Genomic DNA, 23,954 nt, shown 5'->3' on the forward strand with positions numbered 1-23,954 from the left:
TTGGTTCTATGTACACTATTATAAAGAAAATTCTTGGCTACCATTTTATAAAAGTGCCCTTAGCTAGTAGCTAATAATATTTAAAACCAATTAATCTGGATAACTAGTGTCCTGAAGAGGTTAGCTTATTTTTATTTTTATTTTCCTAAATAAAGCGTTGACTCATCCTTCGCCCCGAAAAGCCATCTGTGCACATAATTTCTTTTGCCCATTTCAGGCCATTGGATAGCCAACATGTGTCACCTTGGTGGGGCCAACATGCACTGATAGTTGAAACTGTCCACCCTCCAGGTGCTTTCATAGATGTTCTATAGTAATAAACTTACATGAAATGATGATTCTGATCATCATATATAGATTAACATGGACCTTTGAAAAGAAATTTTCATTCAACTCCACCAAACAATGGTCTAGATCATGTTATAGTGTGATGATCGGACCAGAATCTGCTCAGAATTGGAAGGATGGTTTTGATTGTTGAACCTCACTACATGTAAGCCCTAGTGGGGAAACACATGCTGTTGATCCTAAGTTGTGGCCTTGGCAAAACAAACTCCTATGCAGTTGTGTGGAATCTGTTTGAATCTATCATGCCTCATAGCATATGGTGCATCGCAGGATCTGTTATTTGATGGTGTTCACTGTGATACGAGCTCATGGCCTAAAAGTCAGGCCGGTCCACTCATATGGTAGATCACATGCATATGTTGAATATGGATGGTTGTCTGATGCAAGACAATTAGCCACATACTCTAAAAGCTCGAACTGTTAGAGCATGGTGAATCATTATCTTATAGCCTAGGCCCCACATCTCATGGGTTAGGACCCCCGCGTGGGCCCTAATTCACATTGGTACCACCTCACATGAGCCACCCGCCTCACACGGGCCGCCCACCTTGAGTGTGCCCTTGCATGCCACAAGCAACCCCACTCAAGCCCAGTGTGAAAATGCCCCTGCATTAATCACCCCCGGCAAGGAATCTCAAACATGAGACCTCCCGCTCTAATACCAATTTAATGCAGGACAATTAACCACTTGCTTTAAAAGCTCGAACTGTTAGAGCATGGCGAATTAATCCATTTATCTCATAAGCTCAGGCCCCACATCTCATGGGTCATCTCATGGGTTGGGACCTCGGCCGAACCCCCCTCGTGGGCTTTAAATCACATGGGTACCACCTCACACGAGCCACCGGCCTCACAAGGGTGGGGCCCGCCTCACACGAGCCACCTGCCTCACATGGGCCGCCCACCCCGAGTGTGCCCCTGCATCCCACAGACAACCCCACTCGAGCCCGGTGTAAAAATGCCCCTGCATTATTGTCATTCTTGTCTATTCATGTCATGCACTTTTGCCCCAGCTGATGAGCTGACCAGCCTGATTTGTGGGCCAATGCCTGTTCCCTGTGGGCCCCATGTGATGATGGACACAGGTCCCGATGGCCAATGCATGCCAAGTTGGCAAATGAGCTGTGAAGCTGGCTCTCCTTCATACTCACAACTCTGTGTTCCCATTTCCTCTCTATGCACATTCATCATGTGTTCCATGAACTAGTTTCTTGCTAATGGCAGTTTTGGGTGTTTTTTCTTCAGAAAATTCTTTAGATCCTGTTGTGTTGGACAGCAGGGTGGAGACTTATGCTTGTCTACTAATCCAGTGCAGGGAATACTATTAGCCAACAGAATGCAAATAACAGCTATTTCGATGCTCGACCTACATGCTCTGCTTGAGGTATTTGTGCATTCTGCAGCTTCGTTAGTGTGACTTCACTGTTTCATGACAATCAATGTTATCTCAGTAAGCTTCATTTTTGTGAGGAACACACTGCATAATTTGCTGTAAAATAGACGATGTTTTCAAAACAATGTCTCTTTAGATGAATATGATTAAATTAGGCCCCTGCCACCATAAAACCACCAACAGTTTCTGGTTTATTAGATGTAGATAATTAGATTATCTTATACCTATAATTTGTTTGGTTCCTCTGCTTCAATAGATCCTTTAAAAATAAAAATAAAAATGGTGATAAACCTTTACTACAAAAAAGTGATGATACAATTCAACTGCAAGCTGATTGCAGAGTGACCCTCCTGTCACTCCTGCAAAGCAAGGCTAACAGCCCATGAAAAAGCACAAAAATAGCTCTCAGTGGAGAAAGACACTGGAAGATAATTACAAGGCACAGCTTCTCGAAACCGAGAGAGAGGCTTCTGCGCCAGTTAAGACTTCCCATTATGGACCACCTCCTTCCAGTCTGGCCGAAATTTAAAAGTGAGAGCAGCCTTGGAATTCAGGTCTATGGAGAGCCCAGTCGATGACTGTGTAAGAGATGCTCTTCTTCGTTGACTTGATCAAAGCCACTTCCTGATAATAAAAAAAACTCAATTTCTTTTCTTTGACAGGTTCCATAGGGTTCCTTGAGGCACCCACTTCAATAAGAGTGCTCCCTCCTGACTGGAATGGACCCAAAACTCACCCACTGCTAGCTCAGGGGGAGATCATTCAAGGGCCCAATAGACTCCAAATGAGTCAAGGAACCCAAACACTACTAGCCACCTCAACATGAAGGAAAAGACAGTCCATACTTTTCTTCCACTCATCGGCAAATGACACACATATTAGGAACAGCCATCTACTTGCAATCGATCTCATACTTCATGTTTTTTAAGCATGGATTGAAGGATTACATGTTTTGTGGCCGCTTTACAAGGATAAGATTCATGCATATTTTATTGCAACTGAGACTGCAGCAAAACACAGTTTTAGTTCATAAGAACCTTTTTTTTTCCTTTTTCTTTTTTTACTTGTTCTTAGTCCCCTTGTGGTGCCTCATAGTATTCACGGTACACTGTTTAAAAGTTGATGTGTTTATGTTGAATGTGCTTGAAGAAAGTAAAAGGTCATCTTTGCATTTGTTCCACCAACATGATAGTTCTTTTTTCCTTTTTCTTTTTCTTTTCTAGATTCACAGTTCTTATTTTTCCATTGGTATAGGTTCATTTTGCTTTAGCTCTCACTGAACTCTAGTAGGTGCTACTGATTTGAATTTCATATTAGTTTAGCTTTGCATTTGTTTAGAATTCGTAAGTTTCTTTTCTTATGCATTTCGCTGATGGTAATTTTCAGGTTCCTGTCAAAAGGGAGAAATTAAAGTCTCTTTGTCACATGGTCATTCTATTGAGAGTAAGAATGCCTTGATTTGTGCTTCTGTATTTGTAAATTTTGTTGTTTCTTTTTGGCTGAATAACCCTTCTGGTGTAGGTGGTTGAGGACACATTTCACAAGAAGGGGTTGGACATCATCCAGAGTCTTCCACATATCATAAACCTCATGCAGGCTGACATTGAACAGTTACTTCTTCCTGCAAGGGTAATCAGTCCCATGCACTAAGCTTTTGTTGTTTCATTTCTCTCTTTTTGGCTAAACCGACTTGTCATATTGGTTAATCTTTACAGAGTGAGCTACAATCAGAAATTTCCAAAGGAAATCAAGCGACCAAGATGAGATTCTTGAGCTCTTTGACACGTGGTATGCTGCCTGTGTTATCTGTTTTGCTTTTGTTGTTTCTTATAAATTTTTTGAAAGCACTCAGAGCTTGTAGTGAAGTGGTTCTGTCCTCTTGTAAGGAATAGATCATACTCTGCTCTTGACCACGTATATGCTTTTTTACATGCCACGTATGTCCTTAAAAGTCTTCGGGTAAAGAAGCTATCAACTCCTTTGATCCTATTTTAACTATATAGATGAGTAAGTATTGCAAACGTGATAGGCTATAATGCTAATACAAAGTAAGACGTTTTATTAGTTATTATGAAAGGCTAGACGTAGTGTGACCAAATTCCAGTGTTTTCTATCGTAGAGCATTAATGCATTTGGAAGGTTGCATATTTGCATCAAGTTATGCTCACATTGCTGGTCCTGAGCCCAGATAAAGGAGGGTTGCGTCAGTTGGCAGCTGACATCAAACTTATGCTATAATTTTCATCATGAATCCAAACCACATGACATTCCAAGCATTAATGCGGTTGGAAATAAAGAGAATACTCAAATTTCTCTTTTGGAGGGGATTATTAAATTTTGGGGTCCATGACTTATCACAAGCCCTTAATTACATCTCCTTCGGAGTAAACCCTTAATTATAAGGAAAACCAAAATTTTACTGTGTACACTAACGCATAGTGCTGTGCATGCACTAATTATTGTGACCTGGTCCTACATGCTTTGGTCCTATGTAGCTCAGAAGCATCGAGGACTATTGATGATTAGTCCTCTAATGTCTGCAGCTGATTAGCACTAAGGAGCATTCTTGATACCTAAGCAGTGGGGCGGACTTGATTGCTGTTGAGTGTCGAGATGCGGCTATGGCTGATGAGCGTTGAGATTTTCGTGTAGCTTAGAGCATGGAAACATTTATATAGCTACAAAGCGTGAGACGTCCTCTAGCTGTGAAGCCTTAAGTGCCCCTAGCTGTGGAGCACGTGTCCTGTTTTTTACTATGCCATACCTTGGGCCATTGGTGGGGTGATGATCACTGCTCTTGGGTGTGTTAGTCTGATAGAGGGTGGGAGTAGTTCAAGGTATTAGTGGTAACCAGTGTTTTAAATATCGACGATATCGGCCGATATATCCCACGATATATCTTGTATCCCACTTGTGCAATACGAAATGCATAAGTAGTGCGATATATCCCACATGTTTGATCCGGTGAGCATTTTCAATTTTCAATCCTTTTTTTTTGTAAATCATGTCAGTGTCAAATTGTTATAAATCCATTATTTTTATTTTTCATATTTTGTATGAAAAATCATAGATTCAAAAGCTTCGATTTTGAGATTTGGAGGAGATGGGCCGAATTGTGGAAAACTGAAAAAAAAAAAAATCTCAATTTCTCGCAAATCGATTGCAATCTTTGTGTCCAAACATAAATTCAAACATGTAGGTAACCTAATCTAGTGATTCTTCTTTCCTTTTTGAATGTATTGCTTGTGTTTCCACACATTTTCTTATATTTATAAATTAAATGAATATACTTTGAATATACTTGCATCAACTCAGTTAGACAACGCATGGATTAGGACTCCATATAAAGAAAACCTATTATGTGCACTTGTTTTTTTTTTTTTTTTAAAAAAAAATTTTTAATTTTAAATATTTTGATTTATAAATGTATTGATATCTTTTTTTTAACAATCACTAAAGTTTCATTGAAAAATTCGACCAATTTCCTAATGTTTCCAACAACATCGATACATTACACAATACAACCGATATATCCCATGCGATAACCGATACGTATCCGTATCCCAAGAATGTGATATGTAACACGATACCGATATTTCAAACATTGGTGGTAACCCAATTAAGGCTCCCAAAGATGGTCCATGGATCTTGTTATGGCAATGGATGCCTCAGATGATGTGGCATTATGACCTGTAGACCATGGTGTAAAGAACAGGTGAGATGTCAAAATAGGTGTGGAGGCCAGATAATGCTTTAGTGCAGCACACTCACAACAGTACAAGCTCTTTGTTGTGGTATGGACCACATAAGAGATTGGGTAGACATAAAGGCCATGGCATTTGTGTTAAATGATTAAGGGAACAGAAACAAAGAAGAAAGAAAAAAGTTATTTTTGACCACCTAGTTTTCTTAAAACAAACATAAGCCGACTTACTTTACTAAGAAGAGAATGAAGCATCAAAAGAGGGAAGAAATAAGCTAGGAATTAGGTAAAAGAAGAATGGCAAAACAGAAGTAGGCATATGACGCACCTTTGTACAGTCTTTTTGTAAGAACTAGAATGAAAGATGGGGCATCGTTTTTCATATGAAAGGCTCCCATACTTACCTGGAGGCAAACCATGACACTGATAAGCTGATCTTTGAGTGTGCAAAACTTGAATGTTATTAAGAAAACAAAGGAAGAAAAGATAAGCTGATGTTTAAGTCTGCAAGGGTGATGATTCTTAGATGGTATGGTGTTTAGAAGGATGAAGAATGTCAGAACAAAGGCCAAAACTTGATCACTGATTACAGGCCATAAATACTTTAATTGATCTACAAAAGTCAGAGACTTCAAAAAAGTGATTCTGGATGTGCCATTCAGGATAGGCCGTGCTTGGGTTGATTCTACGATACTCCACTGTTCATGCTATTCCTTTCAGCTGGCGAAAATAAGTGCTGGAAACGAGGAAAAATAATGAAATGGGAAAAGAGAAAACTCTCGTTAACCTAGTTATGTTTAGACCTTGTTTCATCTTATAACCATTTTGGAAAGCAGAATGAGTGAATTTGGTTTCACCATGCTTCTATTCCAAGTGGGTGTAGCTGGTCAGCACATCTACTCTCACGAGAGTATCACTATCAAATTAATAGTTTCATGCAGTTCCAATAAACTTAATACAACATCCAGTATAGTTCACGATCTGATTGTAGCAATGGGTCTTGGGCATTATAGAAGGTTTGCAGTTATGATAACCACAAAACATTTATAGCAGACTTAGTTCAAGGCATTGTCAACAACAATGACAATTACGGTGAGGGTAACGAGAATGACACAACAGAACAGCACCAACCACATTCTAAAGATTAATCCATTCCACTGTGTTGTATAGTTTTAGATTTAGTGTATGCCCATTTATCATCAGTAATGGATTTTGTTAGACTTGGATGTTCTCTCTCAGTATCTTCTCTTTCTAGACATATAATTTGATATGTTATCAAGTACTTGCCCTTTATTTTCAGTACTTCCACTTTATTTTTAGAGAGAAAAAGCCTTTGTTCTTTTCTCATTTTTTCACTACTTTCTATGTTCATCACTTCTATATTATTCTGAATTCACTTTTTCATCTGGATTTAGGTGGTAGAGATACAGACACAAGGTTGACGGATTCTCTTTCCTTGGTAATGCGCCTCTAGATATTCACACAATTCCTCGCTCATAAAGCTAAGCTTGCAATATGTTATAATTTATGATCAATGGTTTGTGAAAATCAATGTACCTTTACTTTAGAAATTTTGTTAGTTTGTTTTTATCGTGTGACCAAACCTAGCTTGAAAAACTCTCTCGCTCTTAGCTTCACCAAGAATGTAAGGTGATGTGAATATTGTAGGCAAACCTACTTTGAACTAGGTAAGTATGGTGCATATGAAAGGCAACCTAGATCCTTCATATGTTGAGGTGAGAGTATTAAGAATTGGGTTTATAGTGTTGATGGCCCAGAGGCATATCATATATATTCCTCTAAATAGATTCAGTTGATTCATTTCATGATCATGATCTGAAAGACTGAAATTAACCATAAATGCCATACATAATAGAATAATTCAAAGAATAAAAATGACAAGAATTGGGTTTATAACTTAATATAGCTAAATGAATGAAATTATGTTGAGTTGACTGGAGAGCTGATGGTTGGGACGTGGGACATCTTTATGAGTTCAAGCATTGCCACGGCTGCTTCCCCTTATTCCCTTAACCTAGGGTGCTGATATGCATTGACAAATGGACTTTTGGTCGAAGACAACCGTTGCAGTTTCACGAGCTTTCATCCTTCGTCAGTACTGATACAAGTTTCACAGAAAAATGAAGAATTTAAGAAACAAACGTGAATACAATCATGATTTATTTTTTCATAAAGACACAAACCCCTTTGAAGCGACATTTACTCTTTTAGTTGTAGGAATCTGCTCAAGGTGTTGCTTTTGATCCACCACTTCCAAACTTCCTCCTATGTAATACTACAATGATCCCAACAATGGACTTCAACAACACAATGATCTCCTCACCTTGTAAATTTTTCTCTGGGAGTTTCTGATGTTTTTCACTACCTAACCTTAATTCCAGAGGGATGTAATGTAAATGTTTTGCAAACAGTTTAAGAAAAGAACAAAATCACCTGTAGTAAGCAGTTTGAATCAAATCCATTATTTTTTTAAAACAAATAAATAACTTTTCCATTCATTTTTAAAAACTTTCAGTTAATTACTTGTTACGAAACTTCACGTTTTTCGCTTTGTTGAACTGAAGCTGTTCAGGCTGACTGAATGGACTGTCCCTGTGTCCGTTTCTGTGGCCGGTCTCCTTTCAAAAACTTTTATTTGAATTGATCGAGCAACGAGTTAACTTTTCTCATAAAGTTAGTTTACTCAATTACTTTCTGTAGGTTTTATTATCACTGCAAATGCTTCGAGGAGGGGGTAGCAGCAAGAGGCAGCTTATTCTTTCTGTTGCTCTGGATGTCATCCAATGTATTGTAAGTAATTAGCTAACAAATGGACTGTTTGCGATATCTTCCATTATTTATTTTTAGTGCTTCACTCTCCTTGGTTCCCGATGTTCAAATCATGAAGATTCAATGGATCTATTCACAATGTATATGCACGTACATGTTCATGCATATGCTTGTATCAGAAGTTGCCACTAAACTAAGATGTTATACGCAGCCTTTCACTGGGGGGGGGGGGGGGCGGCGGCGGCGGGGAATGGCCAGGTTTTGGTCCGATCCCAGCCCAAGACTGGAATGGGCCTAGAACAGCAGGCCCATGCTTGAGCCTAGTAAAAATTGGTTGGGCCCAAGCTGTACCAGACCCGACTGCCTGGCCAGAAATTTGATAAAATCCCTAGTTACCACTTGAATTTTCCTAGTCTATCTATTCATCAAGTGGGCCACACATCCACAAAAAATAGACATTTCAAAGGAATGAAACCAACAATCTACATAAATGCGTTTCCTAATGTAGGATTTTTATGGCATATTTGTAGGATATGACATGTATACGTATAAAGTTGGGTCCGGCTAAAGTGCCATGAGCCCAAGCCCAACCTGAAAATTGATTGGTTGATGCATGCTAGGCGCAAGTCAAGCCCACAGGCCAAGCTAATAGGTCCAAGCCTGGCTCAGAGCCGGGTTGAGTTTTTGTGTTGGGTACTGAAATATAGTGACATAACCATGACTGCCGATTGGGCCTGTTGGAAACATTGATTTTGATTGCTGGCAATTGTTCCATGGCAAAAAATTGTCTGATCTTATGCAGACCATTTTTATGAATTAAAATAATACTGGCAAATATCCCTAATCTACCACTTCAACTCGATCAGTATTTTATTTTCTGAAGTGTTTTATTTTGTAATGGAAGCTTTCATGATATGCCAGAAAATGATTTCTTGATCCAATTCATGGCCAAGCTGTGCACCTCTTTTTTCTTGTTTGTTTGTACATATTTGAATTTCGCTGCCCCTTTCTAGGGCCTTCAATAGGCATATATGTTAAATTCCATGTACTTCTCATCAGCTACCTTGTTACTGATTAGGAAGAAAATTTCACCACCATGTAGGCACAATACAATTTTCTCATTGAATTTGCCACTTTATAATGTCAGCCTCCTATTTTTTACTTCGTTTGGAGGATTTCTATTTTTAATGTATATTTTACTGATGCTAATGCCATGGTAGCAAGTCTTGTGTGCTGGTATGACCTGGTGCTCAGTTGACTCTTGTTAGGGATCAAGTTGTCCTCCCATTGTACCAAATAGATGGAGAATGAAAATTCCTTAAGGGGAAGGACCTCATAGCAAGTTCTATTTTACTACTGTTATTGTAATGCTTTACATTGACATACCTTAAATGCATATAAATTTGGAAATCTAATGCTTATCTGTTTCCTTTTCTTTCTTTTTCTAAAAGTCAAGCAACATGCCACTTTGAACAAATTTTCTTGCATGCATGCAATGTGCAGATAGGTGTTATTTTTTGCGGCTCTATAACATGTAAATACTTAGAATCCACTACCCATGTTTCCATGATTTTCTATGAAGAAGGTTGTTTTTTCCCCAACAAATCTAACTTCTTTTCCATGAAACAGGGCCATATCAATATTGATTTTTCGAGGATTAAGAAGCGGATGTCTAGGTTAGATACTATTGCTGATTTTCAGAGAACAGTCGAGGAGGTGACAAATTGTAGTTTCTTGTACTGGAGAAAAGAAATGATGGGAACTTGGTTCTCCATGGTTTACATGGACGTTAACAAATTCTCATGGCTGCAGTAAGTCAGATTAGCATCAAAATCAATCCTAGTGTTGTATATTTTTTATGCTCTTGTTGCTGGAATTTTCTTTTTGGGCAGAGAAGGGTTTAAACGTTCTTTCAACATATATAATCACAAAGAAATATTGGCTATATATTTATAAGAGAAGGAAATACTGGCTGTATGATGTGATTGTTGCTATTTATTAGGTATCTTCTTGATGCATTTTGTGACGGGCTGTGGCTACTCAAACTTGGTAATGTCGGCACGTTTACCATACAGTCCCATGAGGAGGAAATAGAGAACGCCATGAAAAACGTATGTTCTGTGGTGTTTAATTTTCCGATAGCAGATCATTTCACCATCTTTTTGCTTTTTGAGCATTAACTTTTGAACGTGTTCAATGATTTTCTCATAATAGACGAGTCAGTCAAGCTATACAAGCCCCAATTACTCTTTTCTTTGAGATTGCAGGAGATAATCATGCCTCTTTGTAGAGATATTGAGACTGATCTCCGTCTTCATGTGCATTCCACTAATTTAAGAGGATCTGTGCATGTAAACCCAACAAAGGTGCTCTAGATTTCTGATTTTTGAGACCTTGCTCTACATACGATATTCTTAATTTGTTCTGCTCTCTCCATTCTGATCTAGTATTAATTGTCTTCTTCATCAGACTGGTGTACGCAATCTTTCTTGGTACTTACAGATGAAACCTTTGAGACTTCCATTCAAGTATATTGATATTAAATTGCATGTTGAGAGCTATCTGGATTCTGCCTTTTACAATCACACAGCTATGTCCCCTTATAATTGGAAGGTGAAGCTATCATCATCCTGTTTCATAAATTTGTTTACATTCATATACACATGCAAAACACAATGTCTACTTTTCTGGACAGACATCCAGCTGTTGACGTTATTTGGATGCACGTTTAATTATCACTTGGCTAGCTGCTGGTTGATTGTTTTGCTCAAACACATGTTGGCATTGATAGTTTACTTAACGAAGTGATTTTTAATGCATTTGGAAAGGTCTATTGACCTTGTCAGCTAGGCTTGTTTCTCATTCTAATTTGTTTCACTTCAGGTTTACTCAGAAATGAGGCAATTGGCGGAGCTGAAATATGGTCTTGTATTAGATGATATTCATCTTCCCCCACAATCTTTGGATCATGGTCTTGATGTCACTGACATTATGCAAAACCTACCTAAATTTGCTGAGTGCTACTCATATAACATAAATAACCAGGTAATACAAGAGGTTTCAGGCTTAAAACCCAGTTTTGGATTTTGATTTGTCTTCACATATCTTAAAATCATGTTGTTAGTTGATACAATAGATAGAGTCCGTTTCAACATTAAGGTCATGAGTTCAAGTGGGGGGGTGCATAACAAAAAAGTTAATTACTTTGCTGGTGAAGGCAAAATTTGTTCTTTTTGTCAATTGAAAGGTTTGAAAGTCTATCATGAGTTACTTCAACTTTGTTCATGTATTTTCCCTGAAATTCTTGTTTTAGAGGACCAATTTAAAGCTTTTGATGAAATTCATTCACAGATTTTCATTGAGAAAGTCTCTATTGGTCAAAGTAAGAAGTCCCTGAGGATTATTGGTGTGGAACATTTTGCCTCTTCAGTAGCTACCCATGGCCGAGGCATCGTATCTGCTGCTGTAAGTTCTGTATTGAAGTTTCTAAAGCAAAAGCTAGCATCCTTATCTGAGCTTCTTCAAGATAACTTTGTGAAATCCCATTTACTGAAGGAATTCAAATTCTGGAAGGTATGAATTTGTTTTATCTAAGTTCCTTCAAAGTATTGATTTTTTCAGACTTTCTGAATGTTCTTTTATTGGTCAGGTTTTTTCTACACGGTCAATGAAGGTCCATAAATCATGTTGTACTTGAGTTTTTCTATCACATCTCATGGCTGTTGGTTTCCACTTTTTTTTTTTTTTGGCATATACGTTCTTTTACTGCATGATATTCCTTGAAGCAGGGTCCTGTTGTTTTGGCCTATCACTCTTTGTTGCACCCATTATGCATGTTGCAGAGAAAAGAGGAGATGACTTCTGAAAACTTATATAGGCAATTTACTGGGTTTCTTTTGACTTGAGGAAATGTTTTGAGGGAGGGAGGATACTAACTGTTCTTTTGAAATGACAGTGCCCCAGATCAATAACCCTATCATATATGTATATGGCTTTATATCAGTGACCCTATCATATATGCAAATTACTTTTCATCAAATGTATTTCATTAGACTTTGAAACTTTAGTGTAATTTTTATAAGACAACCATAAGATTGGCTACACTATATGGGGGAGGGTGTTGGGCAGTCAGAAGCAATATAGGAGCAGTCACAATAGGAGAAAATTAGAGCAGATTGAGATTAATCGGTTGTGCAATAAAGGCCTCAGACAGCTTCTGTAAGGAAAGAAACATTGATTGTTAAAGGATTTGAAAAGAGGATGAGAGGAAGACCTGAAAGGACTCGGATTGAAGTGGTGAAAGGGGACATCGAGACTTGTTCATTCATTGATGATAAGGTTCAGGTAGGATTGATTGGTGAAAAAGAATTGGCAAAGCCAGCCCCCCAAATAGTCGGGGCAAGGCTATAATGACGATGATATATGAGCTGTTACTGGTTTGCTTTCTTTTTAGTATAACATTGCTGCGCAGAATTTGATACAGCTACCTCGATCATTGCCCTGTCATTTTCCATGATCACTATCTGAAATCTGAATCTAGGCTGGATGACCTACCACAACTATCTGTGATACATGTGGAGCAGAAATAGGCAGATGTTTCTAGGATATGACTTCTAAATGGAATTTGGAAAGAGCACACAATTGAATTTCCAAAAGATCTCATCCTTGGGTTTCCGAAGTAGTGTAAAAGGAAGTTGTTTGAACCATTGCTATTTGACTCAGACCTGTTCTGAAAAAATCTAGGTATTTCGAGTTGTTTGTTGATGAAGATGTGTACAATTAAGTGTAATCTTATAAAATGGGCTCTGATTAGGCCCAAATTCCTCGCATTGCACTGTTTGTGTTATACTTGAATTGGCTTCTGGTGGTTCATTCTGAAGCAATGAGTGCAAAGGTGATTCCTGGATGGGTAAAGGCATTTAGTGGGTGGAAACTGAACTTCAATGGGCCTTGCTTGGGGAATTTGGGCATGCATGGATTATGAGCCATTTGCTATGAGAGAGGTGAACTTGTAGTGGGTGGAAACTGAACTTCAATGGTTCTTGCATGGGGAATTTGGGCGTGTGTGGAATATGAGCCATTTGCTATGAGAGAGGTGAACTCATAGGTCCTTTGCAATCCCTTCGGTTTGGGGATTCTTCTGACGCAGATCCAAGGGCTCAGAGAGAAAGTTTAAGGGTCTTTTGCGGCAAACTTCCTGGGGCCATTAATAGTGGAAGGGAATTCTACGAACACTAGTGTCCTAGGATCGCTCTGTTTCTTGCCAACCATTGAAGTCATTTGTTTCCAATGATATCTGTGGGAGTGCCTCTAGGCTAAACATTTCATTTATGCATGTCGGAAGAGAGGTGAATGAGATGGCTTATGTGTTAGCCAAAGGAAGTGTTTATCCATTCTCTTTGAATTGGACCTGATTGCCTCTCCATTGTGTGTGTGTGTGTGTGTGTGTGTGTGTGTATTTGTGACTTTGTTATCACTAGTTTTGTTATTTAGCCATTTATTGAAAAAAAATCTTTTGAATTCCGATTGATGGCCTACAGAACTCTTTTTCTTTTTTCTATTTTTTTATTTGCTATTTATAAAGCAAAAGCCTTGGCCGGATGACACAGTTTCTCCTTGTAGGGTGACAGAGGAGCAACAAACAAGTCTGGTATGGTAGAGGCAGAGGAGCTAAACGTAACTATCGGAAAGCTGCCCCTGGCGGATCATGAATTGAGCTTCTTAGAACAGCTACGCTGCATTATCACTGAGATGGGTAATGTTTTAGGGTTTGTGAGGAGTCTGCGAGCAGGTGATTCCCGTCACACTGGCAGAATATCTCGGTACGTGTTCATAAAATTCATAGCAACTATATCCCCAGTAGTATGTATGTACTCATTTGCAGTGTATATCTATGAACTATAGGTTTATATACAGACCCGGAAGCATCACAAGCTTTGGAGAATATTCCCAGAGGCTTGGTTTCATAGATGAAACGGTTATGGCAGGAAGGATGATGGACATAGCAATTGAGAACCAACACCAATCTGATGAGCATACCAATTATTTCTCATTTCTTATAAATGCATTTTCAAAGGTAGCTTTGATGTTTTCTGCTTTCCTTTTATAAACCATCTCTCTCGGTTCATCCATTTACCCTTCTCCTTGCTTTATATCAGTTGTGTTCAGAATACTTAACCTGAAGTGCTTCACGTGTAGGAACTCCAGAGCAGTGAATATATCCACCTTAGGGATTTTTCCCTCCTAGTTCCAGCACTTATCATGAGTTTAGTAGATTGCAAAATTCATAGCAAGGATAAGAAGTTGAGGGGCCGTGATGTGGGAAACCAGATTACTACTGATGAGGGATTCGTGATGGGTGTTGCTTATATTCTCAAGGTACTTTTGTGAAGTGTGAAGACTTTTTTTCTTCCTCTTCTTCTTCATGATGAATCCATGAATCTTTTTATTATTATTATTATTTTGTGCATTTCAATGGAATTGCAAACAGATCTCATTTCTAGTTTGGTGGTTGGGTTTATGCGAAAGATATTAAAAGAGCGTAGGGTTGATGGTTATGACAAAAAAAGAAGAGCTGCACTATGCACTTAAAACATTTATGTTTTTTTAGCCTTTAAGCTAGTTATCTTCCTTCCTTTCTTTCTTATTTATTTATTTATTTTGTTTTAGTGAGAATATATCAAACTCAAGATAATGGCAATTGCAGGTCACAGGGCAAGAGAAGTCATTTGATGGTTTGCACTGGTTTGCTGATGCAAGCAAGCAATTTAAGGAGGCATTGGTTTCCATAGAGGAAAGTAGGGGCATGGAGCAGCGGAAGGGGAGTGGTCTGGCCGGTTTTAGACTTTGGGGCCATGCTGCTGCTCCACCAATTTCAATCGAAACCCAGAAGGTCAAACATCTCTTTTCACCTTCTTAATAGCTGTCCTATTTCTTCTGGAGTTGTTTTTCCTATCAATGCTGATTTTGTTTTGCATTGCAGGGTATTGATAAACTCAAGAGGTATCTGAAGGAGATGGAGCTTATAGAATGCGGCTTCAATGTTTCTAGAACAATCATGTTGTAGAACTGGCATAGTAGCATTTCCAAGGTAGATGGTTACTTTCATGGAGTTCATTTGGGGCCTGGCTATTTTGTAAGTCTGCATATGCAATACAGGTGTATTTTCAAAAAGAAAAGAAAAGAAAAAGAAAAAAAAGAAGAAGAAGCAATACAGGTGCAAAAGGAATGGGGAGACGGAGCCTGTAGATTTGTATCAACTGGAAATTGCGATTGTAACATAACTATTGAGAATAGTTAGTCCTGCTCAAGTTCCCCAGGAAATGGAAAATCCACTCACGGACTGTTTTCCTGTTCTAAGAAATTATGGAGGAAAGAACAACAGTATGACTGTTCCAACTGTATTATGCTGATTCTATGTATCAATGTAGGTATCCTGCCTTGTCGAATGGGTTGTCTATGTTGGGCCATAGCTTGGCTTCCAAAGGGCCAACACCAGCGTTCAACAGATGATTTGAACCATCTGATCAAGGGCCTTGCAGATTGGTAAAGAAGAGGGAAAAGAAAAAAAGCAAAAAAGAAAAAAGAGGCAGATCCCACATTCAACGACTAGATTCACTGTTTTGGTCGTGTTTCATCTGATCAAAGGCCAGCAACAGTGTTGGGTTGCTGCAGGGAATGGTTGTCAATATGACCTTCTCCAGTTAGCAGGAGCTAAGCTTAGATAAGGGCAGATATTCCTCTTGAGAAAACACTTCGTCTGCTAAGCTAGAATGCTCATCAAAGTATGAACCTGGGGTGGGTCCACTGGTTTGGTGGGCTAAGTGTGTACTAGGAAAAATACAACTAGGGAAAAAAGATCACCAACAGTGCATGCTCAGCTATGGCCCACTCAAATAGATTACTAGATTTTGGGCCAGGGCATTTTTATGATCCACCCAATGTTGGCACATGCCACATATTTCTTGTTCAATCCGAACATCTGTGCATCTCCCTAGAATTGATTGCGCTCAGCTGTACTGTGTATCCCCAAAATGCTTTGACATTAGAGTGTGAGTTTTCCAGTTCTTTCTTGCAGAGGATTGCTCGAATTCATCCCATTTTAGGACTTTTGGCCTTTGTATCTGGGTCACCTTCTGTTGACCCAAACCATTATTTTACTAGTCTCACTTTTTATGGTGGAAACATAACAAATAGCGCTCTCAGTTGGATTATTTCAACCTTTTGATAGTTTGTCCTTTGTGTTTGAACATGAAATGGTCACCATAATCTCCTCGTAATCAAATGAGTTGAAATGTTCAATCTGAGTGTTTTTTTTTTTTTTGTGGGCATTTCCCATCCAAGGAGAGCCCTATCAAATAATAGGCTTGTGTAATTGAGAAAGGCCCAGAATGTGATGGCTAGTGTCTAGGCATCTTATCATGATATGTTGACATATGATCAACGAAAACTCGTTTCTTGAAATCATTCGGCAAGATTGCATAGATTGTTAATTAAGGTCAGAGAGCAAGGGATGCCCAGATGGGAGTGGCAACTATGAACAATGCGAGGAATCTTCCTTGATCATTTCCAGTGGTGCCTCCAGCAGCACCCAAACCTCAATCAAGGATACAAGAGACATCAAAATTAAGCTTGAAGAAACCAGGTGGGAGAAAGCACAGAGGAATGAAAGGTGGTGGTAGGAAGTTTCCAATTGATTATAGTGGCAGAGATGGCTTGTGAGCTGCTTTTCTGGTTTATTCGTGCATGTAACATTTCTTCAATTGAAAATTCGAACCTTGGGGGTTTGGTAAATTAAATTGACACTTTTTACTCAGAAGGCTTTGTGATTTGGATTGTGCTACTATATCTCCACCATACATGTGGCAATATATGGAGATAAGAACTGTTGATTGGATGGGAAGAGGGCACAGTGTACCGACCAATTGGATGGATAAAAGGAAAACCAAGCCTATCATTTTTGGGTGGAGCCTGTAGCTCAAATGGTCAGATCTTCAAGGAGCAAACATTACACTGATCAATGGGCCAGGATCCTGCTATCAATGCAACTATTAGGCATATGCAATGGTTCTATGGCCCACTCACCTGGTGAGGCATTCTTCTCTCTTAAACACCTGTGAACTTAATTTAATGCTTGTTGCTATGTCATTAGATTAAAATCTGACTAGTGATCTTATAGAACCCCCAGCATGCTGAAGCTTAACCATGTTACATAGTTTTTTTTTTTTTTTTTCCTGCAAGTTCGTCACCATGTGAGCAGCATCCATGCCACTCAAAAGGTGGGGACCGCCATGAAGGTACCCAGTTCACTTGATGTGCGTCTGCATCTGCGTCTGCCTCATGATCGGCCACCTTTTGAACACTTTGATGCCCCACACGTGACACTTTGGCAGAAAAATGGTGCAGCATTGCAAGCTTTGCCTGCTGGGGGTTGTATGTGTTGATTCAGCTTTAATCAGAAAGAGTACCAGGAATTGGTTGCCCCAGCAAAGGCTTCATTGCTTTCCACTAATCTCTCCATCTATAATGGCATGCCTCATCAATACAATCTCCTTGACAAGATTCCGGTAAGTGAATGGACGTACAGCCGCCCTCAGGAACAGCTCCGGCGGGATCTTACTTCTCTTGACATGCCACCTCGGACCCACATTCACCCATTCTTCTCGGCTCTGCTTCAACGTCTTGTCCTTGTCCACCTTCACATTCTCATCTCCATCCATGTCACTATCTCCTTCCTCTTCATTCCTACTCTTTCGGTGCTCTTCCATCATTCTCAGCTGTTTCTTGTAGTAGCCAGTAGAGGCCTCTACACTCTTCTTCACCAACTTCTCCATTTCACTAGAGCTACTCAACGCCTTTTGGAACTCTTCTTCCCAATACCTCTCATTCTCTTCTGCGCTGAGACTCTCTTCTTTGGTCCCCAATACCTCATCTCCACCCTCTCCCACATCTATCACCGTATCATCATCGTCTTCATCTTCACCAACATTACCGTCATCATCATCTTCAATCCAATCGATGATCTGGGTCCCGCCCAGATTGCTCTGACCATCATCATCGCTCAAATCCTCATCCGGCGAATCACAGCCCAACTCCATCTCTTCCAACTTCGCCTTCCACTCTTTTGTATAAGGATGCAACAACTCCACTGGATGGTTCAACAACAGAAACTCCAAACATGCCGATTTCCTCTCATCGCTCAATTTCTCATAAGCCTTCACCACATCATCCACAAAAGCCTTTGGATTAGCTCTCACAATCTTGCAGAGTCCTCCAAAATACGTACACATCTCCACCCTCCCATCATCAAGCTTCAATTCGAACAGGTACTGGTTTTCAGTGCTTGGATCGAGCAGAGGCCCCAACACCTTGAAGAAATCGTCCTGTGGCTCGAACCTGCACTGATAAACAGGCCTCTTAACATAGACAATATCAGGCCGCATCCAAGCAGCACATTGAGTAATCAGAGCCCTCGCCTTGCTCCCGAGCCGGCCCATCAGATTCCACTTATCCAATCGCTTCTTGCCCGCCTCCAGGACCACCTCGCACACCAGAGTCCACTGCTCCCATGGCAATTCCGTAATTCTCCACTTCGGATGACGGACGAAAACCCAGAAATACCGAAACCCTACACTCTTATCCATGGAGCTCAGCCTTCTAGTGAAATCCATAGCCATGTCGTGCCGTTCGATCTCCTCCCATTCCTCGTGGTCCCTCACGGAGCTGATCATGCTCACCCGCTCATCCGTGAAGCGGCCGCGGATGGGGTCACCGACGACAATCCCACGCCAGGAGTAGGGCCCGTACTCGCCGTACTTGTACCAGTCATTCGGGTGGCGGAGATTGGGATCGTCCTTATCCATGAAGCGGACCATGCGATCGTAGCCAAGACCGATCATCTGGAGCTCTTCTTCGGTGAAATTGTCGGCGTGGTTGCGGCTAGGGTTTTTGAGGCGGTAGAAGAGGTTCTCAGCAATGCGGCGGCTTCTGATCTTGGCCCTCCTTTTCGCTTCACGGCGGATCTCGGCGTTGCCCTCGATGCGGCCCGTCGACGGGCCGCCGGGCTTCTTCTTGCTCCTGCCGGCGAAGGCGGTGGGGTTCGGGCGGTGGAAGGGGGAGTTTGAGTGGGAGAATGGGGGGAGTGGGGGTTTTTGGTTAATTGCTTGGATGATGAAGGGGGTTTTGGCGAATTGCTTGAATGGTGAAGGGGGTCTTTGGTAAATTTCTTGGATGGTGAAGGGGTTTTTTGAGGTTTTGAGTTTATAGAGGCCTGACCAAGGTGGTTGGGATATGGAGGGGATTTGGGGTTTTGAAAGGGAGAAATTGGTGGAAGTCATGGAGAGCGTCTTGGGAGACGGTGCGCACTGCGCAGAGGAGAGTGGCGGGACGGATGATTTTTAACGGGCTGAGGATGGGGTTCTGCTAAAGTGCGCTGCAAGTGTACTCGAATTGCGTAGCCTAGAACACACCACCTACCTCGATGACAAAGTTATATGGCCCACCATGATATATGTATTATATCCATACCGTCCATTTATTTTTCCAAATCACTTTAGGATATGAACCAAAAAACGAGGTAGACCCGAAGCTCAATTGAACTGCACCACGGAGTAGTGAGAGTGAACGCTTACCGTTGAAAACTTCTTAACGGCACACATAAGTTTGGATCCCCTTCCTTTTTATCGTATGAAGAGGTCAGATGACAAATCAACGTAAAGGTGGACCTAGGTCAAATGACAAATAAACATCATGGTGGACCGGGGGAGGGGCTGGGACCCACTCAGCGACCTGGCTGGTAGCCTGACCATGGGCCCTTGTCAATGTATGCTTTGTATATTTATGCCCTCCATCCATTTTTCTACCTCATTGTACAGTACACGCCCAAAAATAAAGCAAATATAAATAAATCACAGGTCAAAAATGAATGGGCAGCTTAGATATAACACATACCTAGTGGTGGGGCTCACAGAACTTTGAAGCTTTAACACACCCGAGGCCAGTGGTGTGTGCGGGCATGATGTGGCTGGAATCCACTCAGCAACCTCTGGATGGTAGCTTGACCATGGCCCCTCATCAATGTTTGCATTGTATATTTATGTCGTCCATTCATTTTGTCATCTCATTTTATAATACAGTACTAGAAAATAAAGTAAATCAACCACATTATATAAAACTGTTTTATAATCATTTGAGCACGCACCATTAATAACTTGAGATTTTGTTGTAGGGTTGTTTATATTTTCGACCATACTCAAAACCTCGTTTCCTTTTAAACTCTTTTCAAGGACCTGCTCAACGTTTCCACCGTTAGTTATTTAGTCGCCCACCGTCTATCGTTTTTAAGTAACAGGTAATGTATTTTCCAAATGTTTGAAATACCCTTTCATGTCAAAATATATTCCTCGTTCTCTATTAAAACATCTCACCACCCCTCTCTCTCACTTGCAGAAGAGAACCGAGCCACCTCTCGAACGAAACCCCCAGTCTCTCTTTTGCTGAACTGAAAGCTCCGCATCCTTCTTTTGGTCGACGGAACTTGGGTCGTCGGAAGCCATCACCCAAAATTTTGATGGATGAAAAAAGACGCGTGGATTGGGTACTACCTCCACTAGGATTGGCTAGAGACGGACATTCTAGTCAGGTGCTCTATTGGCCCCACAATGATTTTTGTATGTTTTATCCACTCCCTTCGTCCATTTTGGAAGATCATTTTAGATTATGAACCCCAAAAGGAGGCAGATTGAAGGCCCGAGTAGACTACGCCACAGGAAATTGCAGATTGAAAGTTTACTGTTGAAAACTTTTTAGGGGCACAAAAGTTTTGTATCAAGTTGATATTTATATTTTCCCTTAACACAGATCTAGGTCCATGTGACCTTATGAAGAGGTTGGATGAACATCATGGCTGGCCCTATGAAGTTTTCAACAGGATGAATTGAATCCCCACTTCTTGCCGTGGTGTTGTCCACTTGAACCTTCAATCTGGTTCCTTTTTGGGATCATGCCCTAAAATGATCTTTCAAAATGAATGGACGGCATGGATAGAATATATACATCACAGTGAGCTCATAGATCCCCTAACATATGAGGGTAATACCCATTCTCCGTCTTGTAAAAAGTAGGGTCGTCCAGGGACCAGGTTAGGGCTGGCCGAGCTCTGCCCAAGCCCGGCCTGCAATTCTGAACCTAAGCCTACATCCAGCCCCAGCTCGTGACAGGCTGCAATAGTCCAGCCTGAGTCCACCCGACCCTGAGCCCTAGATATATATGTGGATAAATGATATTTTGGTGTGTCATGTGTGAGAGAGAGGGAGAGAATGAAAGAAAATGGGGAAAATTAGGTTTACAAAGAACTATCGGGCTGAGCCGGGTTTATGGGCTTTTGGGGTGCTAAGCCAAGTCTGGTCCAATTTACAATCGAGCTCTTGATTAAAGCCTGAGTCTGACCATGGGGCCTAATACACCACCCCAAACTCAGCCCAATACGGGCCAAGCCCAAAGTCCCGTCAGAACTACCTGCAGCTTTGTGCAACAATAATTGGATAATGCATCCCATGCAAGGAAGTAAGTTTATGAGACCCTCATCATCAATTCCGAAGCAGGGGATATAAAGAAAAAGCAAGAAAATCAATATCTCATTTTTGATATCCTTCACTGTGAGCCTGCTGCAAAGCTCAGCCAAGTTTTGAGCCCCAAACTCATGTAAGATTTTGTGCCACTTACTGTGGGATCCACCTTAACGTTTGTATTTTATATCTACATCTTCCATTCGTTGTTGAGATCGATTTACAACATTATCCAAAAAATAAAGCTGATCCAATTATTAGGTGGACCATACCATAGGAAATAGTGGTGATTGACAGTTAATGGGCCAAGTTTCGGATCAGCTGATATTTATTTTTTTCCTTTCATCCAAGATTATTTGAACTTATCAAAAGATTAGATGGCAAATAAACGCTATAAAAACATTAAAGTGTGCCCTAAGATTTTTTTTAATGGCAGGACGTTGAATCACCACTATTTCTATAGTTTGGTCTTCTTGATAATTGGATTTGCTTCATTTTTGAAATAATACCCTAAAATAATATGAAAATTGAATGGATGACATGGATATAGAATACATACATCAAGGTAGCCCCATAGTAATGGTTATACCGTCTTGGACAAGGCCGAGTCTCACTTAATTCTCTCCTGAAATGGAGGGTAATTCCGATAATTTGCTAGGCTGTTGATGCCCCCATTATAGTGTACTAGTTTTATATATGCCGTGCATCCATCTTAGAGCGTGATTCCATTTATGAGGCATACACTGTTAAAATTTTTATAGGCTCACGATAGTATTTATTTTGAACCAGACCGTTTGCCATCAGGCTGAAGTTTGTGTTTACGCTTTGTCTAAGTCTGCATGACCTAATCAACACGTTAGATGGCAAATAAGCATTAATATAGTTTTCAACGATATGCATTCAATTACTGCTTTTTCTTTTTTTGTTGTTGTTGTGGAATCCGCCTAAGCTTTAGATCTTTTTCATTTTTTGGCCTTTACCTTATAAAATTTATCCAAAAAGAATGGATGGCGTGGATGGGAAAAAAACTTCATTGTGAGACCCACAGTATAATTCATGCATACATTGGATTCCACACCACCATCCCCAGTACCGTGGATTCTCCGGTAGTTTATTTCATCCAAAAGAATGGGTAGCTTCGCCTTTTTACAAACTAACGACATTTGTGAACACTTTGTTAGTCAAAGACACGCTGAGTGATTTTCAACCATACATTCAAAAGGTTGAGTGGGTCCTTGAAAGAGTTTAAAAGATGTTGTTTACAGTGATGGCTGAAAGTATAAGTAGCCGTTGAAATTTTGCTTGTGATGTAATAGAATTTCTATAGTTGTGCGTACAGAAACTTGGTTGAGCTAAAAAAATGAAAGTTATCCTAAATATAGGGTAAATAAGATTAATTAAAAAATTTCGTCTTTTGAATCACAATTGCTTACTTAAGATAATATATAAATTAAACTAAAGAAAACAATTAGCTCTAAGGATTCCAAGCTAATTGAGGGTCCAATCACATAAGATACAAATGATATGCCCATTAAGCAATTAGTCTATAAACACAATAACATATATGTGTGTGTGGAATATGCTAACTATCAAACCCTAACATTCATCTAATCATGCATATAAATAATTAAACATTCGATCACGTAAGCATAATTAAATAAGTGCACAAATAACAATCTCAAACATAAGCATGCATAGTGGTTCGGTTTCCTATTACATTCCCGGCAGACACACTTAACCCATGAATATACCAGATTTCACTATTGAAGATTTTAAATCAGACTAACCTCTAACTTTTATAATTCTATATAAGGAAGGGCTCCTGCAAGAGATTTTGTGTAGTTTTTTATAGGCTCGCCACGAACCTTAGTCCTACACAAGAACTTACTAACGTACAATCCCGTCAAAGGCTCATATAAGAGACTTTAATTGGTTTTCCGTAGGCTAATCAACAACTATGGTCCTAGTCTAAGGACCTACGTTTACTCCCATCGGAGGCTTCCACGTATACTAACACGTATGCACCCGTGTTCGGTAGCCTACACAAGGACTTGATTTAGGCTCTACATAAGAGTCAATGTCAAACACAAAATTCAATATTCTACATAAGAACTTAGATTTAAGCCATATACAAGAGCCAATGTCTTACACAAGA

At 40.1% G+C, this 23,954-nt stretch overlaps 2 protein-coding genes across 9 annotated transcripts in view; one reads left to right on the forward strand and one right to left on the reverse strand.

Moving 5' to 3' along the window:
• Nucleotides 1–15,441, forward strand: part of LOC131248403 (uncharacterized) — a 42,860-nt gene extending 27,419 nt beyond the window's left edge. For 3 of the 8 annotated variants that reach the window (XM_058248679.1, XM_058248682.1, XM_058248684.1), the window contains 17 exons: nucleotides 1,664–1,732; nucleotides 3,128–3,184; nucleotides 3,263–3,370; nucleotides 3,457–3,529; nucleotides 6,860–6,903; nucleotides 8,166–8,255; nucleotides 9,864–10,045; nucleotides 10,237–10,345; nucleotides 10,502–10,600; nucleotides 10,704–10,847; nucleotides 11,118–11,279; nucleotides 11,586–11,807; nucleotides 13,857–14,056; nucleotides 14,139–14,310; nucleotides 14,433–14,612; nucleotides 14,941–15,126; nucleotides 15,217–15,441. In XM_058248679.1, coding sequence (XP_058104662.1) covers nucleotides 1,664–1,732; nucleotides 3,128–3,184; nucleotides 3,263–3,370; nucleotides 3,457–3,529; nucleotides 6,860–6,903; nucleotides 8,166–8,255; nucleotides 9,864–10,045; nucleotides 10,237–10,345; nucleotides 10,502–10,600; nucleotides 10,704–10,847; nucleotides 11,118–11,279; nucleotides 11,586–11,807; nucleotides 13,857–14,056; nucleotides 14,139–14,310; nucleotides 14,433–14,612; nucleotides 14,941–15,126; nucleotides 15,217–15,300 — 2,181 coding nt within the window. In that variant the 3' untranslated portion in view covers nucleotides 15,301–15,441. Of the gene's footprint in view, nucleotides 1–1,663; nucleotides 1,733–3,127; nucleotides 3,185–3,262; nucleotides 3,371–3,456; nucleotides 3,530–6,859; nucleotides 6,904–8,165; nucleotides 8,256–9,863; nucleotides 10,046–10,236; nucleotides 10,346–10,501; nucleotides 10,601–10,703; nucleotides 10,848–11,117; nucleotides 11,280–11,585; nucleotides 11,808–13,856; nucleotides 14,057–14,138; nucleotides 14,311–14,432; nucleotides 14,613–14,940; nucleotides 15,127–15,216 lie in introns of those variants that run through there. The other 5 variants (XM_058248680.1, XM_058248683.1, XM_058248681.1 and 2 more) reach the window with 5 other exon arrangements.
• Nucleotides 15,442–17,698: 2,257 nt separating this feature from the next.
• On the reverse strand, nucleotides 17,699–19,637 carry LOC131248405 (uncharacterized). Its single transcript, XM_058248685.1, has one exon. It carries the CDS (start codon nucleotides 19,568–19,570, stop codon nucleotides 17,729–17,731), a length of 1,842 nt encoding a protein of 613 aa, XP_058104668.1. The 5' UTR covers nucleotides 19,571–19,637; the 3' UTR covers nucleotides 17,699–17,728.
• Between the last annotated feature and the right edge of the window lie 4,317 nt (nucleotides 19,638–23,954).

This window comes from Magnolia sinica, chromosome 6 (genome assembly GCF_029962835.1).
Source record: "Magnolia sinica isolate HGM2019 chromosome 6, MsV1, whole genome shotgun sequence".
Taxonomy (NCBI): domain Eukaryota; kingdom Viridiplantae; phylum Streptophyta; class Magnoliopsida; order Magnoliales; family Magnoliaceae; genus Magnolia; species Magnolia sinica.